This window comes from Bombyx mandarina, chromosome 13 (genome assembly GCF_030267445.1).
Source record: "Bombyx mandarina strain Sakado chromosome 13, ASM3026744v2".
Lineage (NCBI taxonomy): Eukaryota > Metazoa > Arthropoda > Insecta > Lepidoptera > Bombycidae > Bombyx > Bombyx mandarina.
The window spans coordinates 16,351,645-16,369,613 of record NC_143220.1 but is presented as its reverse complement, the minus strand read 5'-3'; the positions used below and the strand labels follow the sequence as shown (position 1 = coordinate 16,369,613).

The window sequence follows — 17,969 nt, the reverse complement described above, 5'->3', positions numbered from 1 at the left end:
GAGAGAGTGATAGGGCAGTCGTTTGGTAGGTAGGGCCCTTAAACATTCTTGGACCCGTGATCTGCTCTCAGCATCTGCTGACCGTCAAGTCCCACATACCCCGCGGGTTCGGCCCAATGTCCGAAAAAAAAAAGAAAAAAAGTGTGGTGGTACCTAGCCGTGCGGACTCAAAACATGTCCTACCACCAGTAAAGAAGGTGGCTTCTAATACCAAACATTTTCGACTGGTTTAATTAGGGAAGAATCTCTTTGCTACAAAACACTTATAAAGTTAGAGTTAAGAACTTCTACGCCGATTTGTGAGGGTTGGGATCGCGGTAACGGGATTATGTTACTGATCTGTAACTACGGCTTGATGTCATTCGATCTTGTGGCGGTAATGATTTCGCTAGATGACCATTATGTTATTTGTTACCTCAGAAGGACCTTCTGGCTATTATCAGATAACATTTGTGTGTGAAAGGTCATGACTATACTCATGCCATTGATTTTAAACAACGATTGACGATAATTTTTTATTGCTTTGTAGGTATATGTTTAAACATAAGCTTCATTTGGTTTTGATTATGCCTGTATTTCATAGGAAACAAACACGAACAACGTACTCTTAACTTCCTTAATTATAATGGTAACCCATAATCATAATAATTTGTTTGGAAACTGTCACTTCGTTGCACACTGTAGATTTTCGAATCAATGAGCCGTCAGGAAGCAGATCATAAAGGAATAATTGGATGTAAATCATCATATCTACATAATAATATGTAGATAAATATATTATATTCTATATGCTTTTTTAACTTACATTGATGGCTGATACTGATAGTGAAGGGACTAGCTAAGGCGTATGATTGGTTAAATTTAAATCTATCAAAGCTTCATATTTGTAAAATATTTTTCGCACCTTACGTTATTTTACAACCAAATAGCAACTTTATAATCAAAACATATAGTGGTACTTGTGTTCGGATTGCTAATTTACCTAATTTATCCAGCTGATTAGCGCCTAAGCTGGCATATGTATTAAGAGTTAATAATTATCAATTAGATTTTTATATGGTTGAGATATCTTATGAGTTATCACATTTTAAACAAAATCTATGTAGTTGAGGCTCAAACTGCGATAACATACTGTATACTCGTTTGGGGTAGAGCTGATAGGAATCGGTTTATGGGTCTGGAACGAGCGCAAGGATACCTCATTAAGGTTATGTATTCAATATCGTATTGTTTTTGTATGAACGCAAATAAAGCCACTAAGATACTAAGTATAAGCTAGAAAACAAAATATCTTAAATCTAATTTTACTTAATCACAACCTAATGTCGTTTTAGGATCGAATGCGAAACGGAAGGAGGGATATTGTGGGTAGTCCTCTTCAAGTTCGTACTAAGTTTACTCAAAGCAGTACAGTCTCCATTTATTTACAGCTTAATATATCTCATTCTCAACCTATACACAGTACAACGATATATGAACCTACAAAGATACTTTAGCTAAATGGCTTGGTGCACAATCCTAAAAGCAGGTAGTTTTTTATGAGAATTTCTTGACAGTATCGCGAACAAACTTATGATCCGATCTAAAGGAACTTTGTTTCCGTAGAGCGTTCTGTTAGATTTCTTACTTTTATATTTTATTGTATACACAGAATTGTAAATTGTGTGGTGAAGAAAAGTAGCGAGTCATTCCCAACAATACCAACATAAGTATCTATCAGATTATATTTACTGGGAAGATTCAACAAACCATCTCTGCAACATTAATTTGGAAATAAAGACATTAATTGTTAGCACTAGGTTATATTCTATTCTATCAGCCCACAGACGTTCACTGCTGCACTATGTTTTTTTTCCACTTTTTATAGCTTTTCTGAAATACCAAACATCTGTATCAACTTATTAATTATTATATTATTAAATACCTAAAAATTATATTATACGTACCTACAATGTAAATATTTTCACGAAAATTATTGATTTAATTATCTTACTATTGTGACACGTCACATATTTGGTATTACTCTCTTCTATTATTTAAACGACCCATTCTGATTTTACGGTTTCGAATACCAAACGACAATATAGTTCAACACACCCATTTTGAATGATTTTTATGGCGTTGGTAATGGGTTTGGTTCCATTAGTTAAGTAGATCGTTAAGTTGAAGGTTCATCTATTTATTATATTAGATTTACCAAGATGATGACGTTAGATTATAAAAAGAAAATATTTTAAATTAGCATGTCATGGGTACTGAAGTAAAATCTGGTTAATTGCGTAGGGGATATAGCCTACGACTTGGAGGATTGCCTCGAAAGTACTACGCAATAGCTTGGCGGTGTCTGACACCCGTATCTTTAGTCGTTTACACGAGCTTAACTCGACTCGACTCAACCTCCAACACGCGTTTTGGTATGATTAGTCGTAAAAATAAACTCCACTCAAACGTCCTTGGAAAAATTTCCTAACCGGAGTGAAGTGACCGAACTGTCAAGTTAAGGTACGTCGCGACGTACCTTGAACGTTCCTCAAGGCTGGTTTTCTATCGATGTCCAAATAGTATGTGGACCGCAAATGGAAATATATGATATTGTTGTGCAATGGCCTGGATCTGTGCATGATTCGCGCATATTTTGATAATTTAAGTTTGATAATATTTATTAATAAAGTAAATAGTTCGAGGTTAGACATTTGAAACTCTTTATTTTATTTACCTACATAAGAGTCATATTTTGCTTACTACCTGATAAATAAAGTCAATGCGATTATAAGTTTTATTTATATAATAATAAACTGATGGTTGTGGAAAAGCACTTCAACAACACGATGCAACCAAAATCACACAAAAGCGGCGAATAAAAATACAAAGCCGGATCCGAAATCTAAAATAATAATAGGTTAGAAAATAAATAATACACTTTCAGATTTACCGCACGCACACATATTTACGAATAACTCAGCAATCAAAACATCAAACAAGTTCATCTAGTGTCAAACAGACAGCGGCAGCTTGACTTTGACATTAAACAATGACCATAGACTACAGAACTCTATGGGTTTGATGCTAGCTTGATCAAATTTTCATCATTATTACCTCACTCGAGGACTGTTGAGGAATATTGTAATGGTCGACTAAAAATACCAAACTCGAGTAAGTTTGGAGGGAATTCTCGAGCATCATCGGATGAGTTAAGAGTGGAGGACTATTTTACGAAACGTCTAAAGATACGGGCATGAGGTATTGCTGAGAGGCTTATTACACCTGGATGAATTTAATCGACTGTATTCAGTCGTTACTGAATTCAGTGAAGTGTAATAGCCTTAAGTAAGTTAGTCTACTGAATTCAGTAGCAAGGATGGTTTCTGACTGACTAAATCATTTAGAAGGCTAATTAGAAACGCATTTAGGAAGGTGTAATCGCATTTAGTTACTTAATGGTTTCAGTCATCCCATAGCTCTCCGTGCGTAAGGACGTTTTAGTTTGTTTTTTACTTCCGAATAAAAAGTACTTATTTCTGTCACCTTTATTTAATGTGCCAGACATTTAATTTTATAAATAGCCCGACATGTTTCAGCGTAATTTTTGTCATCAGGGATTGGGATATTGAAGAAATAAATTTTAAATCTTGATACGAATTTCCTGTTTCAAGAAATCTTAATGTTACAACCAATCTTTATTTTGGACTTATACTATCGTAGGATTAGATATGTAATAGTTATATAATAGATATATAATAGAATATCGTAGGATAGTATCCTGCTTTTGAAAATCAATTTATAGATTATTTCTAAGTCTGCTGGTTCTAAATCACTTATAATGTTCATATTTGCTATCTTTCCGCGGAGCAATAAATATTTCTTCACCCATATTCTTTTTTTTCAATTAAGCCGACAGCGACGGCTACGCCAAGACCAATTTTTTGTTGTCTAGACAATACTGGGGCCATCCTCGTACACACACGACACGTCCAAATTCGTCGCGCTTAAACTGACAATTGATTCAGCAACTGAGCTTAAAACAGTGTAATCAGAAGCTTCTAAATTTGCTTCTGAATTCAGTTGACTAAATTTAGCCAAGTGTAAATAAGCATCTGTATGAGCGGCTAAATTTAAATAATGAGCTACTACCATACATTATACCATACCGTGATGTACATTTTTTATGTATGCTGTTCAACATCCTCAATAACCCAGCTGTTCCCCAGTACCTCCGTGAGCGCTTCGGGTACCAGATGCCCCGTGGTGTACCCTGTCGTACAAGTAGATCCCTTCTCCTTAATTTTCCCCCTCACTCTTCCAGCCGCTACGGTGGTTCGTTCACTGTGCACTCTGTGCGTCTGTGGAACTCAGTTCCACACTCAATCCGTGCAAGTCCCTCACTTGAAGTATTCAGGAAGGCATTAAAGGAGCACTATCTATCAATTTAGTATTACTTATATGTATTTATTTTATGTATTTCATTATATATGTACGTGTATGTATATGTTTATGTTATTTATGTGTGTAATTGTGTATGTATATAGTTTGATATTATGTATTAGTGTTTATTTTTGTTATTTTTATTGCTAATTAGATTGTACTCATCTACCCACTAATGTAAAGCTTTCCTTCTTTGAGAACGGTTAGCTGGTAGATAACTCAATTGTTGAGTTAAGCTCGCCATTTTTTATATATTATCCCAATTACTGTATTTTATTAATAGTGTGTACAAAAAATAAAAATAAAGAATAAAGAATACATTCCGGTTCGGTACGAAGTCCAGTCTGAATTTTTCCGGTCATATTTCAATACCATTGGAATTCTGACTTCATGTCTCGAGGTGAGAATTTGCGATGTCAATATAACTACCAAAACGCCAGGTAGGTCGTAAATAATTCAGCTCAATAATGCAATAAAAATCATAATAAAAGTTTAATAAGTAAAAAGTAATGCAATAGAAAGTTGACGTTTACAGAAATAAATTAAAATGCTCCACCCGAACAGAGAGATAACTTAATCGCATACACCCCAGGTACAAATATCGCGTCTAGTTACATTGGATGGTTTTAATTTTTTTTGGTAATTACTGTACTATTAATTATGAATATTATATCTACCATTTTATGCAAATTTTTTGTAAAAGAATATTCTTGAGCACCTATGAGATAAAAACTTATGTTCGCTGAAAATATAACATTGGCAATGTTTATAGTTCTTACACCGTCAGACGTCACACTGACGTAGACGTTTGGCAATTTGGCACTTTTGGCAGTTGTTGATGTGGTTTTCGAACATATGGTTACCTATCGCAATTCGCAAATATAGTTATTTATAAATTAAAATAAAACCCAATAAAAATAGGAATAATTATGACACCTGAAGAAATAGTTGAACGATTTAAACTCCTTGGTTTAAACGAGCAAAAAGCCAAGGAAACACTGAAAAATGCGAATGTTACCAAAGTATTGCTTGCGGCGTTAGATGAGGTTAGGAATCCCAGTAATCTGAAGAATATAATTAATAGTAACAAAAATATTATTCATAAAGGTACATTAAGAGAATTTTCCTATCTTCTAGGTCCAATTGCAGTCGCTTCCACTTGGTGCAGGCATTTTGATTTACCATCTAGCTACCAAAATCAAACCTCAAACTATGATGAAGTTAAACTTTATTTGCCAATATATTGCATCAGGAAAACTGGATTCAACGTTGCGAGTAGACGCAGCATTGGACTACCTTCTTGGCAATATTAATGAAGCTAATGTAAATATTGAGGAATTTGAAAAAGCCTGTGGTGTTGGTGTTATTGTAACACCCGAACAAGTAGAGCAAGCAGTAGAAAAACATATGGTAAAATACAAGCAGGAACTATTAGAAAAGAGATACAGGTTCAACTCTGGTATAATCATGCAGGCTGTCAGGGCTGATCTAACTTGGGCAGATGGTAAAGCTATAAAAAGTGAAGTGGATGTACAGGTATGAGACCTATTTTGAAATTGGTTCATTATAATATTAAATTCATTACAAAAATACATTCCCATATTTAGATGTACTAGAATAAGCAAAGCGAAAAAATAATAGATTATGGATTTATAGAATTAATTTTCTATATTTTAAAAGGTATTTTGGCTGTATAATAGAATTTTAGAAAAATGATTACTGGACATATTATGAACTTAAAACTAATATGGAACAAAACTTTTTAACTACAGACTAGCAAAATGTATTCATATAGATATGTATTTCTAAATATTATAGATACATGGTATAATAGGTTTAATAGGCTATAAAGGCATGGTATAATAGGGTATACTTTAATAGGTTTTTATAAAATTTGGCTAGGCAAAGAGAGGAATGCAGACAATGGAGTTGAATGTAATGCGCATTGACAGGGGCCTGTTAAACCTACAGCAGAATTGCATTTCCTTTCTCAGCAACACAACGGATTTAGTACACACACACACAGTGAATCCATCGATTCCTAAAATATTTGTCTTATCAATAGAATTGTAATATTAGGTTCTTCCTGAAATTCATTTAGTAGTTTTAAATTTATAATTATTTGTAGATCTTCGATTTATTGGGACCTAAGACTGAGGCTGATCTGGCTCCAGTTCCTAAAGCAAAGAAAGAAGCAAAGGCTGGTGATACAACAAAAAAATCAAAAAAGGAAGAAACAAAAGGTGATCTTTTGTATTTAAGCCAATCGGATAGAATAGGAACTATTTATCTTTATAATGATAACATCCATTTTGATTGCTGTTGTAGGCACATGGCTCACTGTTCCTCAATGTTCAATGTTGAATGGTTGGTTACCATCTCTCATGGACATCAGCAATGATAGGGGCGCAGCTAAGTCACTACCTGCTTTTTTACCCAGTAATAAATTCTGAGAAACTAAGTAAGAAATTTAGAAAAGTAGACATCTGTCATTTTATTTCAATAGAACTTTGACACCATGTTCAATTAAGAGGTAGCATTCACATCATGTTACTTACTCCTTTAGCCTATAATGTGATCATACAGTGCCATCTGACTCCCCTTGTTGATGTTTTATTCCCACTGCCATATATCGCTATTTACTTATTGATTATGAAATAAGATCAGTGCTTAAAAAATATTAACAAATTAAGTCAATAATTTTGTTGTTAATTTGAATTTGATTTCACATTTTGAAAAGAGTGTTTGTTTTTGGGGTAAGTATTTGCCAACAATTCAATTTTTCATATTTGTAATTTCAGTTCCAAAACAAGCAAATGTTGAATCTTCAGACGATATTGGAGGAGCAACCAGTATATCAGAACTAATGAAGAAGCTCCCCTTTCATGCACCAGGGGAGAATTATAAGAGCGATGGCTATGTGGTCACATCCGATACAAAACGATTGCTTGAAGAACATCTAAAGATAACTGGAGGAAAAGTTAGAACAAGATTTCCCCCTGAACCTAATGGAATTTTACACATTGGACATGCTAAGGCAATTAATATAAACTTTGGATATGCTGCAGCTCATGACGGTGTATGTTTTTTAAGATATGATGATACAAATCCTGAAAAAGAGGAGGAGAAGTTTTTTATTGGTATCAAAGACATGGTGGAATGGCTGGGTAAGTAAGTTCACAGTAAACAAGTAAAAGATTTTTTTATTATTGGAGTTACAATAATATAATATTTTTAGGTTATAAGCCATACAAAATTACACATTCATCTGATTATTTTGATCAGCTTTATGAATGGGCCATTCAGTTGATAAAAAATGACTTGGCCTATGTGTGCCATCAGAAGTCTGAAGATATAAAAGGATTCAATCCACCTCCGTCACCGTGGAGAAACAGGCCAGTTGAAGAAAGTTTGCAGTTGTTTGAGGTGTGTTAATTGTGAGAAGATTCAAAACTATTGATATAACAATAAATGCAATTATGTCTGAAATGGTATAATATATCATACTGTAAAATTTTCATTTCACCACCTTTGTGTAATAAAACCTCACTTATGTATATTTTTAATTCTATTTGTTTTTTGAAGGACATGAAAAATGGTAAAATTGATGAAGGGGATGCAACTTTAAGAATGAAAATCACACTAGAAGAAGGGAAGCAGGATCCTGTAGCTTACAGAATAAGATTTAAACCACACCATCGCACTGGAAATAAATGGTGCATCTACCCTACATATGATTATACCCACTGCCTATGTGACAGCATAGAACATATCACGCACTCTCTTTGTACTAAGGAATTTCAATCACGAAGGTACTCAAAATATAATTTTTCACTTATTATATAGATACTTGTTCATATCATATAACAGATCATATTATATTTTATATGAACTTTATTTTAACAGATCTTCATACTACTGGTTGTGCAATGCGCTTGGTATTTACTGTCCAGTACAATGGGAATATGGCAGACTAAATGTGAATTACACTGTCGTTTCCAAAAGAAAAATAGCGAAACTCATAGAAGAGGGTATTGTTAATGGTAAATTTAATTTGTAATTTCTTTGATACAATAATGTTTTCTTTTTCAACTAAAAAAATATTATAGGTATAAAAGATTGTTCTTTTGTATATCTACACAGTTGTACGTGGATATTGATTACACCCAATATTTTTAAGTTGTGTTTCGAACGACCCTTTTCCTTATGTAATAAACATATTACTTGTAAATGGTTAGACGCCCTTAGTCGTTTTTCCCCTCACTGAACTCTGTGTATGGAGGGTACCTAATTATCAGATAATCGGTTAACTAAAATATAATGAATTATCAAATTTGTTCTACTTTTAGTTTTCAATAGATTTATTCAAATCTATATGTGATACTCAGACCGACGAATATTATGAAACTATCGTTTTTTCTTCGGGTTTCGCGGGTCGTCGGCAATTAAAACTACATTTACTTTTATTCTCAATATATTAGTTGTGACGTTTCGAATACACTAAGGTTTAATGGTCGCGAAAGACTTTTTGTTTATTTATTTTTTAATGCGTAGATGGGTGGACGAGCTCACAGCCCACCCGGTGTTGAGTGGTTACCGGAGCCCATAGACATCTACGATGTAAAGGCCGCCACCCACCTTGACATATGAGTTCTAAGGTCTCAGTATAGTTACAACGGCTGCTCCACCCTTCAAACCGAAATGCATTACTGCTTCACGGCAGAAATAGGCAGGGTGGTGGTACCGTGCGGACTCACAAGACATCCTATCACCAGTAGTGGTTAGTTTAGTGATTCGTTTTAATTATGATTAAACTGTGCGATGTGAATTGTCAGTTATTTGTTATTTGAGTAGGGAGCATTAAATGGCGTGTGGACTAGTTCGGTGAATCTAGAATAATCCCTACCCTGCACTCTTATACCCGACGTCCGATCTCTGTCCGGGGTCAGAACCCGATCAGAGTAGGGGTATTCCCGCGGTCAACGCTACAACCAGACTTGGCGCCACCCCTAGGACCCCCGACTGACGGCTCGTCGAGGCGATAACCCCTCAAGGTTACTAGAATAGGTAGGAAAGACTACGCTGACGTTTAACAGTTTTTTACTGGTGGTAGGACCTCTTGTGAGTCCGCGCGGGTGGGTACCACCACCCTGCCTTTTTCTGCCGTGAAGCAGTAATGCGTTTCGGTTTGAAGGGTGGGGCAGTCGTTGTGACTATACTTGAGACCTTAGAACTTATATCTCAAGGTGGGTGGCGCATTTACGTTGTGGATGTCTATGGGCTCCAGTAACCACTTAACACCAGGTGGGCTGTGAGCTCGTCCACTCATCAAAGCAACAAAAAATTTAAAAAAACAAGTAACAAATGGCGTGTGTTGTTGTTAGACTGGGACGACCCGCGCCTGTACACGCTGAGCGCGTTGCGGCGCGGCGGCGTGCCGGCGGCGGCGGTGAACGCGTTCTGCGCGGCGCTGGGCGTGACGGGCGCGCTCGGCGCCGTGGACCCCGCGTTGCTGCACGCCGCTGTGCGCGACCACCTCAACATCACCGCGCCCAGGTCAGAGACAACCCTCGTCTCACTGAGCTTCTATCTATATATCGACGCTTGAAAGGCAAACGTGACTAAGCGACAATGCGTGAACTTTACAGTAGACTAATTTAAAGTTGAAATACCTGGAAAAAAAAATATTTTAATGAATCTAGCTGTAGGATTGAAATAATTTTAATAGACCTAGATTTTTTTTTTTGCGCAACGATTACGAACGAATATAGTTATTGCCTATCATTTATGTATAAAGCAGTTATTGTCGCTTAATCACGTTTGCCTTTCAAGCGTCGATATATAAAAATGAATTGCTGTTCGTTAGTCTCGCTAAAACTCCAGAACGACTCGACCGATTTGGCTAATTTTGGACTTGAATTATTTGTGGAAGTCCAGAGAATGTTTAAAAGGTAGATAAATATGAAAATTCACGGAATTAAATAAAAATAACAAATTTGTTTTCCCTTTGATGTGTCCCCCGTCGGACGGATTCCTTTTGTTTGTTTTAAGTTTATTTTATACAAAAGTTTAGGTCTTTTATTTATCAATTGTGGTATTACAAAGTCTGCCAGGTCAGCTAGTATAAAATAAAAACAAATGCACTGCTTTCTATATAAATCTACAGTACCAGGCAATAAATATTGCATATCGATATTTAGAAAGCCGTCTAATTTGTTTTTGCTGTCGAGTGTTACCTGTGTGCGACGAAACAGTAACGATTTGGTATCTATGGAGACTAAATGTCAATTAGGTAATGTACGACAGATATAACGCTCTACGAAGCAAAAAATAACCGTCGTATTTCCTACGGTCGATGTGCAATATTTATCGCCGGGTACTGTACTAAGAATTTTCACCGAGCTACTAATGATTTTAACGCTCAAATCACTGGGTTTCTAAATAAAATAAAAACAAATGCACTGTTTTTTATAGAAATATACTAAGAATTCTCACCGACCTACCTACCTAGGACCGACCGACCTAATTATTCTACTATTCGTAGTAGCCCAATATTCAACACTATAGTGACTCGCGTTTTAATTTTACTTCGTAATTTGATAGCATCGTAGTCGAAAGTCAGACCATGGTTTTCAGTTTTGGTCATTTATGTATAATAATATGTATTTATACGCAACCCACTCTTAGGAACGGAATAGAACATTCCCGCACTTTCCGATAAACCTGTTTTCTCGAAACACGATAATAATATGATTTCGTTCATCTACTCTCTACTAGATTAAAGCTGTAATTAATTGAGTAAGTTGTGAGTAAATAGTTTCAGTAATTTGAGAATTGTGAAACGAAATGTACTGTAATCAATTAGTATGTTTTATTTGTAATGGAAAAAGGTAAGCACTGCTTGTGCTCTTTGTTTTATTTCTTAACCGACCAACCTGAAAGTAGAAGGTAATAACTTTTAAAGCTGTAACTCGTAAAGTAAACGATTGCCTGACATTAAACTTTAATGATATCGAGATTGTTTCGACTATTAACCATTGATTGAAGTCCGCCGATTGGTACTATAAATAATGTGTGTCCAAATAGCGTCTGTTGATATCCAATTGATCAGATCACAAAAATACCATATAAAAATACATTACCTAACTAATAAATATATGGTATAAAAAAACTTTATAAAAAAAGAACCAATTCAATTGGTATTCAAAATTTTAAAATTATTATATTTGTTTCAATTGTACAAAATCACTAATCTACAAATGCTATTCTTTTTTGTTAATTATTATGTACATATCGATGCTTGAAAGGCAATCGTGACTAAGCGACAATAACTGCTTTGTACATAAATGATAGGCAATAACCATATTCGATGCGCAAAAAAATATATTTCTAGGTCTATTAAAATCATTTCAATCCTACAGCTACTAGCTAGATTCTACTACAGCTAGATTCGTTTAATTTTTTTTTTTTCCAGGTATTTCAACTTCAAATTAGTCTACTGTAAAGTTCACGCATTGTCGCTTAGTCACGTTTACCTTTCAAGCGTCGATATATAATAATCATAACCTAAAAAAAATCTTTCCCACAGAGCTATGGTAGTACTGGAACCATTAAAGATAAGAATAGTGAATTTCCCAAGCGAACAGCCTATATCGATACAAGTACCCGATTTTCCCAGTGAACCAGAAAGAGGCTCGCACTCAGTTACATTCGATAAGGTTATTTATATTGAAGCGACAGACTTCAAGGAAGAAATGGAGAAGGGTTACCGCCGATTGACACCCACACAGTCGGTCGGTTTGAGGCACGCCGGCTACGTAATTAAGGTACGCAACGTTTAAAGAATACATCTAACAAAGAACCACGCTGTATATTTACTGACCCTTATATACAGGCTGTTACTATTTCGCTCCGTGTGAGTTATAGTAAAACTAAATCAGAAGAGTTATGTCAATTTGTATACGGAATCCGTGTGGTATTTTGATGCAATTCGTTTTTATAACAGGTATCTAAAGTCATAAAAGATACGAGCGGTAAAGTATTGGAGCTGGAATGCACGGCCGAATCGACGGATTCGTCAGAGAAACCTAAAGCATTTATTCATTGGGTCTCCGAACCAATATCAATCGAGGTCAGGCTGTACGAACCACTGTAAGTTTTTGCTTCACACAAAACTGGTTTTATGTAAATTTTCTTACTCGTGTCACGTCCTTACGGATCCATCAGATTCAATAACCTTTGCATTAGACGCCTTCAGCTCTAACACTAGAAGCAGGCTTAGGGACCCCGGTAACCGTACTCGTCGAACTCGACAAAGAGCTCGACGTGCAACCTAACCCATGAATCAGTTCGCTGAGTTTCTCGCCGGATCTTCTCAGCGGGTCGCGATTCCGATCCGGTAGTAGATTCATTCGCGAAGCAGCTGCTCTTGAGCTGTTAGGTCTCCTTCGGAGGCGCTCGGGCAGCTGTTAGCAAATCCCACCCCTCTTGGCTGAGCTTTTGCTCGCCCACCCGTCCTGGTGAAACAGGAAAGGCCTCCGGGCCACCTCAATCATAAAAAAAAATGTATTGCTGTATTCATTTACAAGTATCTTTAATTATCACAGATAATGTAATTAGCTGCCTGTAAACGTGTCTTTAGATATTATGGTAACTTCACGACGACAAGTATAAACATATTATTGAAGTTTTCGTGAAAATTTCGTCAAGGATTTTGATCACCTGTTCACTTAACTATAATGGAGGCAGACTGAACGTGAAATGAATACAAAATGGAACGCGATATGTTAATGAAAAGAAATGTTAACGTTTTAGACTATTTTTAGTTAAGTGCTTTTTTGTGGGACTGTTTTTCTTTCGACATTAAAATCAAAAAGTAATTGACATTTTGATTTTGTTTTTTTACATTCTACGTCTAAATAAGGATTTTATGTTCGTGTTGAAACTGAGGAATGTTTTGAACAGATTTAAACACAAGAACCCAGAGGATCCGAACGAGGTTCCAGGTGGCTTCCTTTCCGACTGTCGTGACGACACCCTGAAGGTAATGGAAGCTTACGCCGACTCTTCGATCAAGGGTGCCAAAGTCTACGACAAGTTCCAGTTCGAGAGGATAGGATTTTTCTCCGTGGACCCAGACTCGAGTCAAACACACGTATGTACTAAATTTTTTTATACGAACTCACAGCCCTCCATGTTTTAAGTGGTTTCCGAGTCCATAGATTTCGCTATGTGAATGTCGCTATACAGTTTGAGACATGAGGTCGCAGTCTTAACTGTATATGCTGTCCAACCCTTTAACTGATGGTAAGCCCTCACGTGAGTCCGCACGGGTAGGTGCCACCGCCCCGCCTATTTCTGCCGTGAAGCAGTAATGCTTTTCGGTTTGAAGGGCGGGGCAGCCGTTGTAACTATTCTGAGACCTTAGAACTTGTGTCTCAAGGTGGGTGGCGCATTTACGTCGTAGATGTCTATGGGCTCCAGTAACCGCTTAACACCAGGTGGGCTGTGAGCTCGTCCACCTATCTAAGCAATTAAAAAAAAAAGACTGGGAACACACCAGTGTTTCGCGACAGATATACGATGCTACTTATTCATGCGAGCTTATAATGCTCCCCTATCAACTATCAGTAAATATGTAAATTAAAAATTAAAATAGAATTTAATTTATGATTTTGGTTTTTGTTACACGATGTCATCCCTTCATCATATATATCGTTTGTGAACACATATATTAAGTACACATTTCTTGAGAAAAAAATACATAGTATCTGTTTGCTGGATTTAAACACTGGCATCGTCGCGTCTTTCGGTACAAGTACGACGTTTTATCTTTTAGGCCACGATTCTATTTTCACATTTTTTTTTAATTGCTTAGATGGGTGGACGAGCTCACAGCCCACCTGGTGTTGAGTGGTTACTGGAGCCCATAGACATCTACAACGTAATGCGCCACTCACGTTGAGATATAAGTTCTAAGGTCTCAGTATAGTTACAGCGGCTGCCCCACCCTTCAAATCGAAACGCATTACTGCTTCACGGCAGAAATTCATTGAAGAATGAGATCAAAAATATTAGGCAATTAATGAAACTAACTGACAGAACGCTTCTTTGTGTATCATTAATATAATCATTAAAATAAGAATAGTTGAGAGGAAATGATTAAATTAAGAATAGTTGAGAGGAAATGATTAAATTAAGATAATTGAAAAATATTATTTATTATGCTATACATCTGAAGTTTTCTGAAACATTAATGTGTATTTAATAATTATCATTTATTAACAGTCGAGATATAAACAAAATATATGCTGGAAATTAATTACTGTCGTTGTGTCCCACCATAGGCTTTTTCATTGCTGTTCTAGGGAAACGCGTATACGGCCCACATGACGGTAAGTGGTTACCGCCGCTCATTGACATCACCAATCCCACGAACACACCCTACTCGCTGTCTATCGCTGGTATTTCTATGTAATTTGTTAAGATGATTTTGTCATTTGTTACAGATGGTTTTCAACAGAACGGTCTCTCTGAAGGAAGACACCGGAAAATAACCTTTTTTCAACATTATTAAAATTATTCATTAAGTACTATTGTTTTGTAATCCTTGTCAATAAAGAGTTTTATTAACAAAATGTCTTATTTATTTTTCAGATTACTTATATATTCCCCTTTATATAATACATTTACATTGTACATACATTTTCTTGGAGAATTAGACACCTAATCACGCGGACGAATCGGGTAAGTTTGTGGGGAAACGAAATTAATTAAATCGTCCTTTATTGTGTTGGAAAAGTGGGTGAACTGGCGGGGGGGATCGCGCACGTTGAGGCCAATGTTGCCAGGTTCGGAAATTTACTGCCAATTGAGCTATTTACGTAATTTCGTACAGTGGTAAAATTTAGAGTCTGCAGTGTTAAACAGTTCGGGCTACTAAGTATTTTACATGACATTTTAACATATCAAAAGCTATTACAATACAAATATGTTAACCTACTGTATAACTGTTCGTCTGCCACACTCCACAGGGTGCTTTAGCTTAGAATTATTGCGATAGGATTTTTATGCTTGGATTCAATAACCAATGTTGTTTTCGATTATATTCAATAGTTACTTTATTTTATTTTTCGCTACTTACGACTTATGAAATAGGTTATTGAACTTTAACGTAAATCAAACAACAACATAGTAGTAGTATGCTCAAGTCGTGGTGTAGTAGGCTAGGTAGTATGCTCAAGTCGTGGTGTAGTGGGCTAGCGAGTCTAGAACGTAGGATCCTAAATGTCTGTTTGATATATCGCGATTTAATCTTTTCAAATTAAGAAATAAAAATGTGATTGTTTCTGCTATGTTCTATATAAATAATAATAAAATATATTTCACTAAAATGGATTTGGATGTATGCTTGTCATGTCGCTAGCATATTATTCGAGTCCGAGCTCGGGAACGGTTGCCTTAGTAGCAATCTTGTTTTGTGATTGCGATAAATATAATTTAATTGATTGAAGTCAGATTATTTTTAAAATGTGGAAGTTCATCGGCGGTATTCGGAATTATACATCTGGTAACACTGGTGGGGAGTGGGGTGGGGTTCGTTATCGAGCGTGGGCGGCCGCGCATGCCACACGGTCACTAGTAGCCGCCATCCCGCGATATGCACCGCTACACGACTACGTCTGCTACGACATTTCGATTCGTACGATATCTCACCGGTCGCTGCGTATCTACGATGTAGACCTTGCGCTCTCTCTTTTGATTGAGGTGAGAATATATCCTTATTAAGTATTCACAAGCTTTAGAAAAAACTACGCTTTTTAGACCTTTATTACTATCATACGATGAATATGATTCAAGTGCGTCACGTCGACGTGTACCTGACGTAATTGTAAAATCTTAACAATTTACATAATCCTTAGGCCATTACGGCAATCAATTTTCATAAAAAAATGTATATTTAATTACGTTACCTATATTTAACAAAGAGTAGTAAGTACTACACATGTACAGCATAGTATGAAGCAATCGTATCGGCGTACTTTTGGGGTCGTCCTTGAAATCTTGTACTGTTGTTTTAGTCCAAATATATCGACTTGTCAGTTCTGTTTTAGCGTTCGTATTGCCAGAATTTTAATATTATCATAATAAATAATTTATCAAATAATAAATACATTTTTTCATGTAATACTATATTACATATAATGTAATATAATCTATATTATAAAATAATACGAAAATAAACGCGAAATTGAGTTGGTTTGCTACGCTTTCACGTTTAAACTGCTCAAACAATCGTCGTGAAAATTTGCATACACATTATTAAGAAGTACAGATAGGACTTTTTTTTTTATTCTCGAGAATAGCACTTTTTTCTGAATGAAAAATCAGTCCCTTATGGTATTTTCGTCGTTAACGGAATTGAAACTCCGGGCTAAATCCAGTAACTAGATCAGAACAGAAATAGAACAGAAGTAGAACAGTAACCAGTTAATATATTGCAAAAAAATATGTAGGTCGGAAAGTAAGTAGGTCACAATTATTAAGGAAAAATAACTTATTTTCTAAAATCCGTACTAACTAAAAAACAGTTTCACGACTGATCGCACGTTTCCACTCTTTTAAGCAATTTTCTTTACCAAATTCAATTATAATTCGTTAAAGTCCTAAAATAGATTAAGTGCCATAGAATAACACGATATATATATGATTATTCACGATTTCTTATTAAATTAGCTACTCTTATTTCGTATTGTCACTCTTGAATGTACAATAAAGTCTAGCCATGTAAAATTCAAAATCCATAATAAATAGGGAAACGTAGGAAAATATATTTAAAATTATTTAAAACTTCGAGAGTCGAAAATAATTAGCTACTAATCATAAAGTGAAAAGCATGTATCAGACGCAGTTTCATTGTTTTGTTCAACCAATCGTGTGTTCCTATTAGAAGAAGGGTAGAGAAGCAGTTAATTTAAAACCATTGAATATTCGACCTCTCATCTCAAATAGCCAGCCAGATTAATATTTCAGTATCTACATTCTTTATATTCGCTTAAGACTAGATGAACCAGGGGCTTGTCTGCCCATAGATGTCAATTAAAAAAACTACTAAATAGGTAGTATAAATACGAAAAAAACGAGCAATTCTCATATATATATAAGAATTGCTCTTTAAATCGTCGAAATTAGCGTGTATATATATATATATATATATATATATATAATCTGAATTTCGGAAACGGCTCCAACGATTTTCATAAAATTTAGTATACAGGGGATTTCGGGGGCGATAAATCGACCTAGCTACGATTTATTTTCAATCAACTTTATCGATAATCAACTTAAACATAAATTTATCTTTTTTTATTGAAAGAAAATAACAAATAATTTAATATAATACCAATATGTAATTCGTATTTAAATATAATTGCTAAAAGACACAATTTATCAAAAAAAAAACCTCTAGTGTGTATATAACTGATTAGTATTAATCAGATAAAAGAATTCACTTTTTACTGTCAAAAAAAGAAAACATAAACGTAGGT

General features: G+C 35.4%; 2 protein-coding genes across 2 annotated transcripts in view; both read left to right on the top strand.

The window, feature by feature from the left end:
- The first annotated feature begins 5,219 nt into the window (after positions 1–5,219).
- On the top strand, positions 5,220–15,059 carry GlnRS (Glutaminyl-tRNA synthetase). Its single transcript, XM_028177425.2, has 12 exons — positions 5,220–5,468; positions 5,560–5,958; positions 6,551–6,665; positions 7,224–7,589; positions 7,661–7,848; positions 8,008–8,234; positions 8,329–8,465; positions 9,807–9,978; positions 12,011–12,248; positions 12,428–12,573; positions 13,387–13,576; positions 14,931–15,059. The coding sequence occupies exons 1-12, from the start codon at positions 5,352–5,354 to the stop codon at positions 14,976–14,978; spliced, it is 2,343 nt and encodes a 780-aa protein (XP_028033226.2). The 5' UTR covers positions 5,220–5,351; the 3' UTR covers positions 14,979–15,059.
- A 969-nt stretch (positions 15,060–16,028) lies between these two features.
- Rab3-GEF (Rab3 GDP-GTP exchange factor) overlaps positions 16,029–17,969 on the top strand; it is a 49,042-nt gene continuing 47,101 nt past the window's right edge. Inside the window, 1 exon segment of the mRNA XM_089732554.1 lies at positions 16,029–16,188. The gene's annotated coding sequence lies outside the window, so the exon portion shown is untranslated.

Excerpts from the sequence above, each read along its gene's own strand:
- GlnRS (XM_028177425.2), top strand. The coding sequence starts at position 5,352 with ATGACACCTGAAGAAATAGTTGAACGATTTAAACTCCTTGGTTTAAAC. Across the intron at positions 6,666-7,223 it reads AAAAAAGGAAGAAACAAAAG|TTCCAAAACAAGCAAATGTT; the intron begins GTGATCTTTTGT and ends TTGTAATTTCAG. Across the intron at positions 13,577-14,930 it reads CAGACTCGAGTCAAACACAC|ATGGTTTTCAACAGAACGGT; the intron begins GTATGTACTAAA and ends CATTTGTTACAG.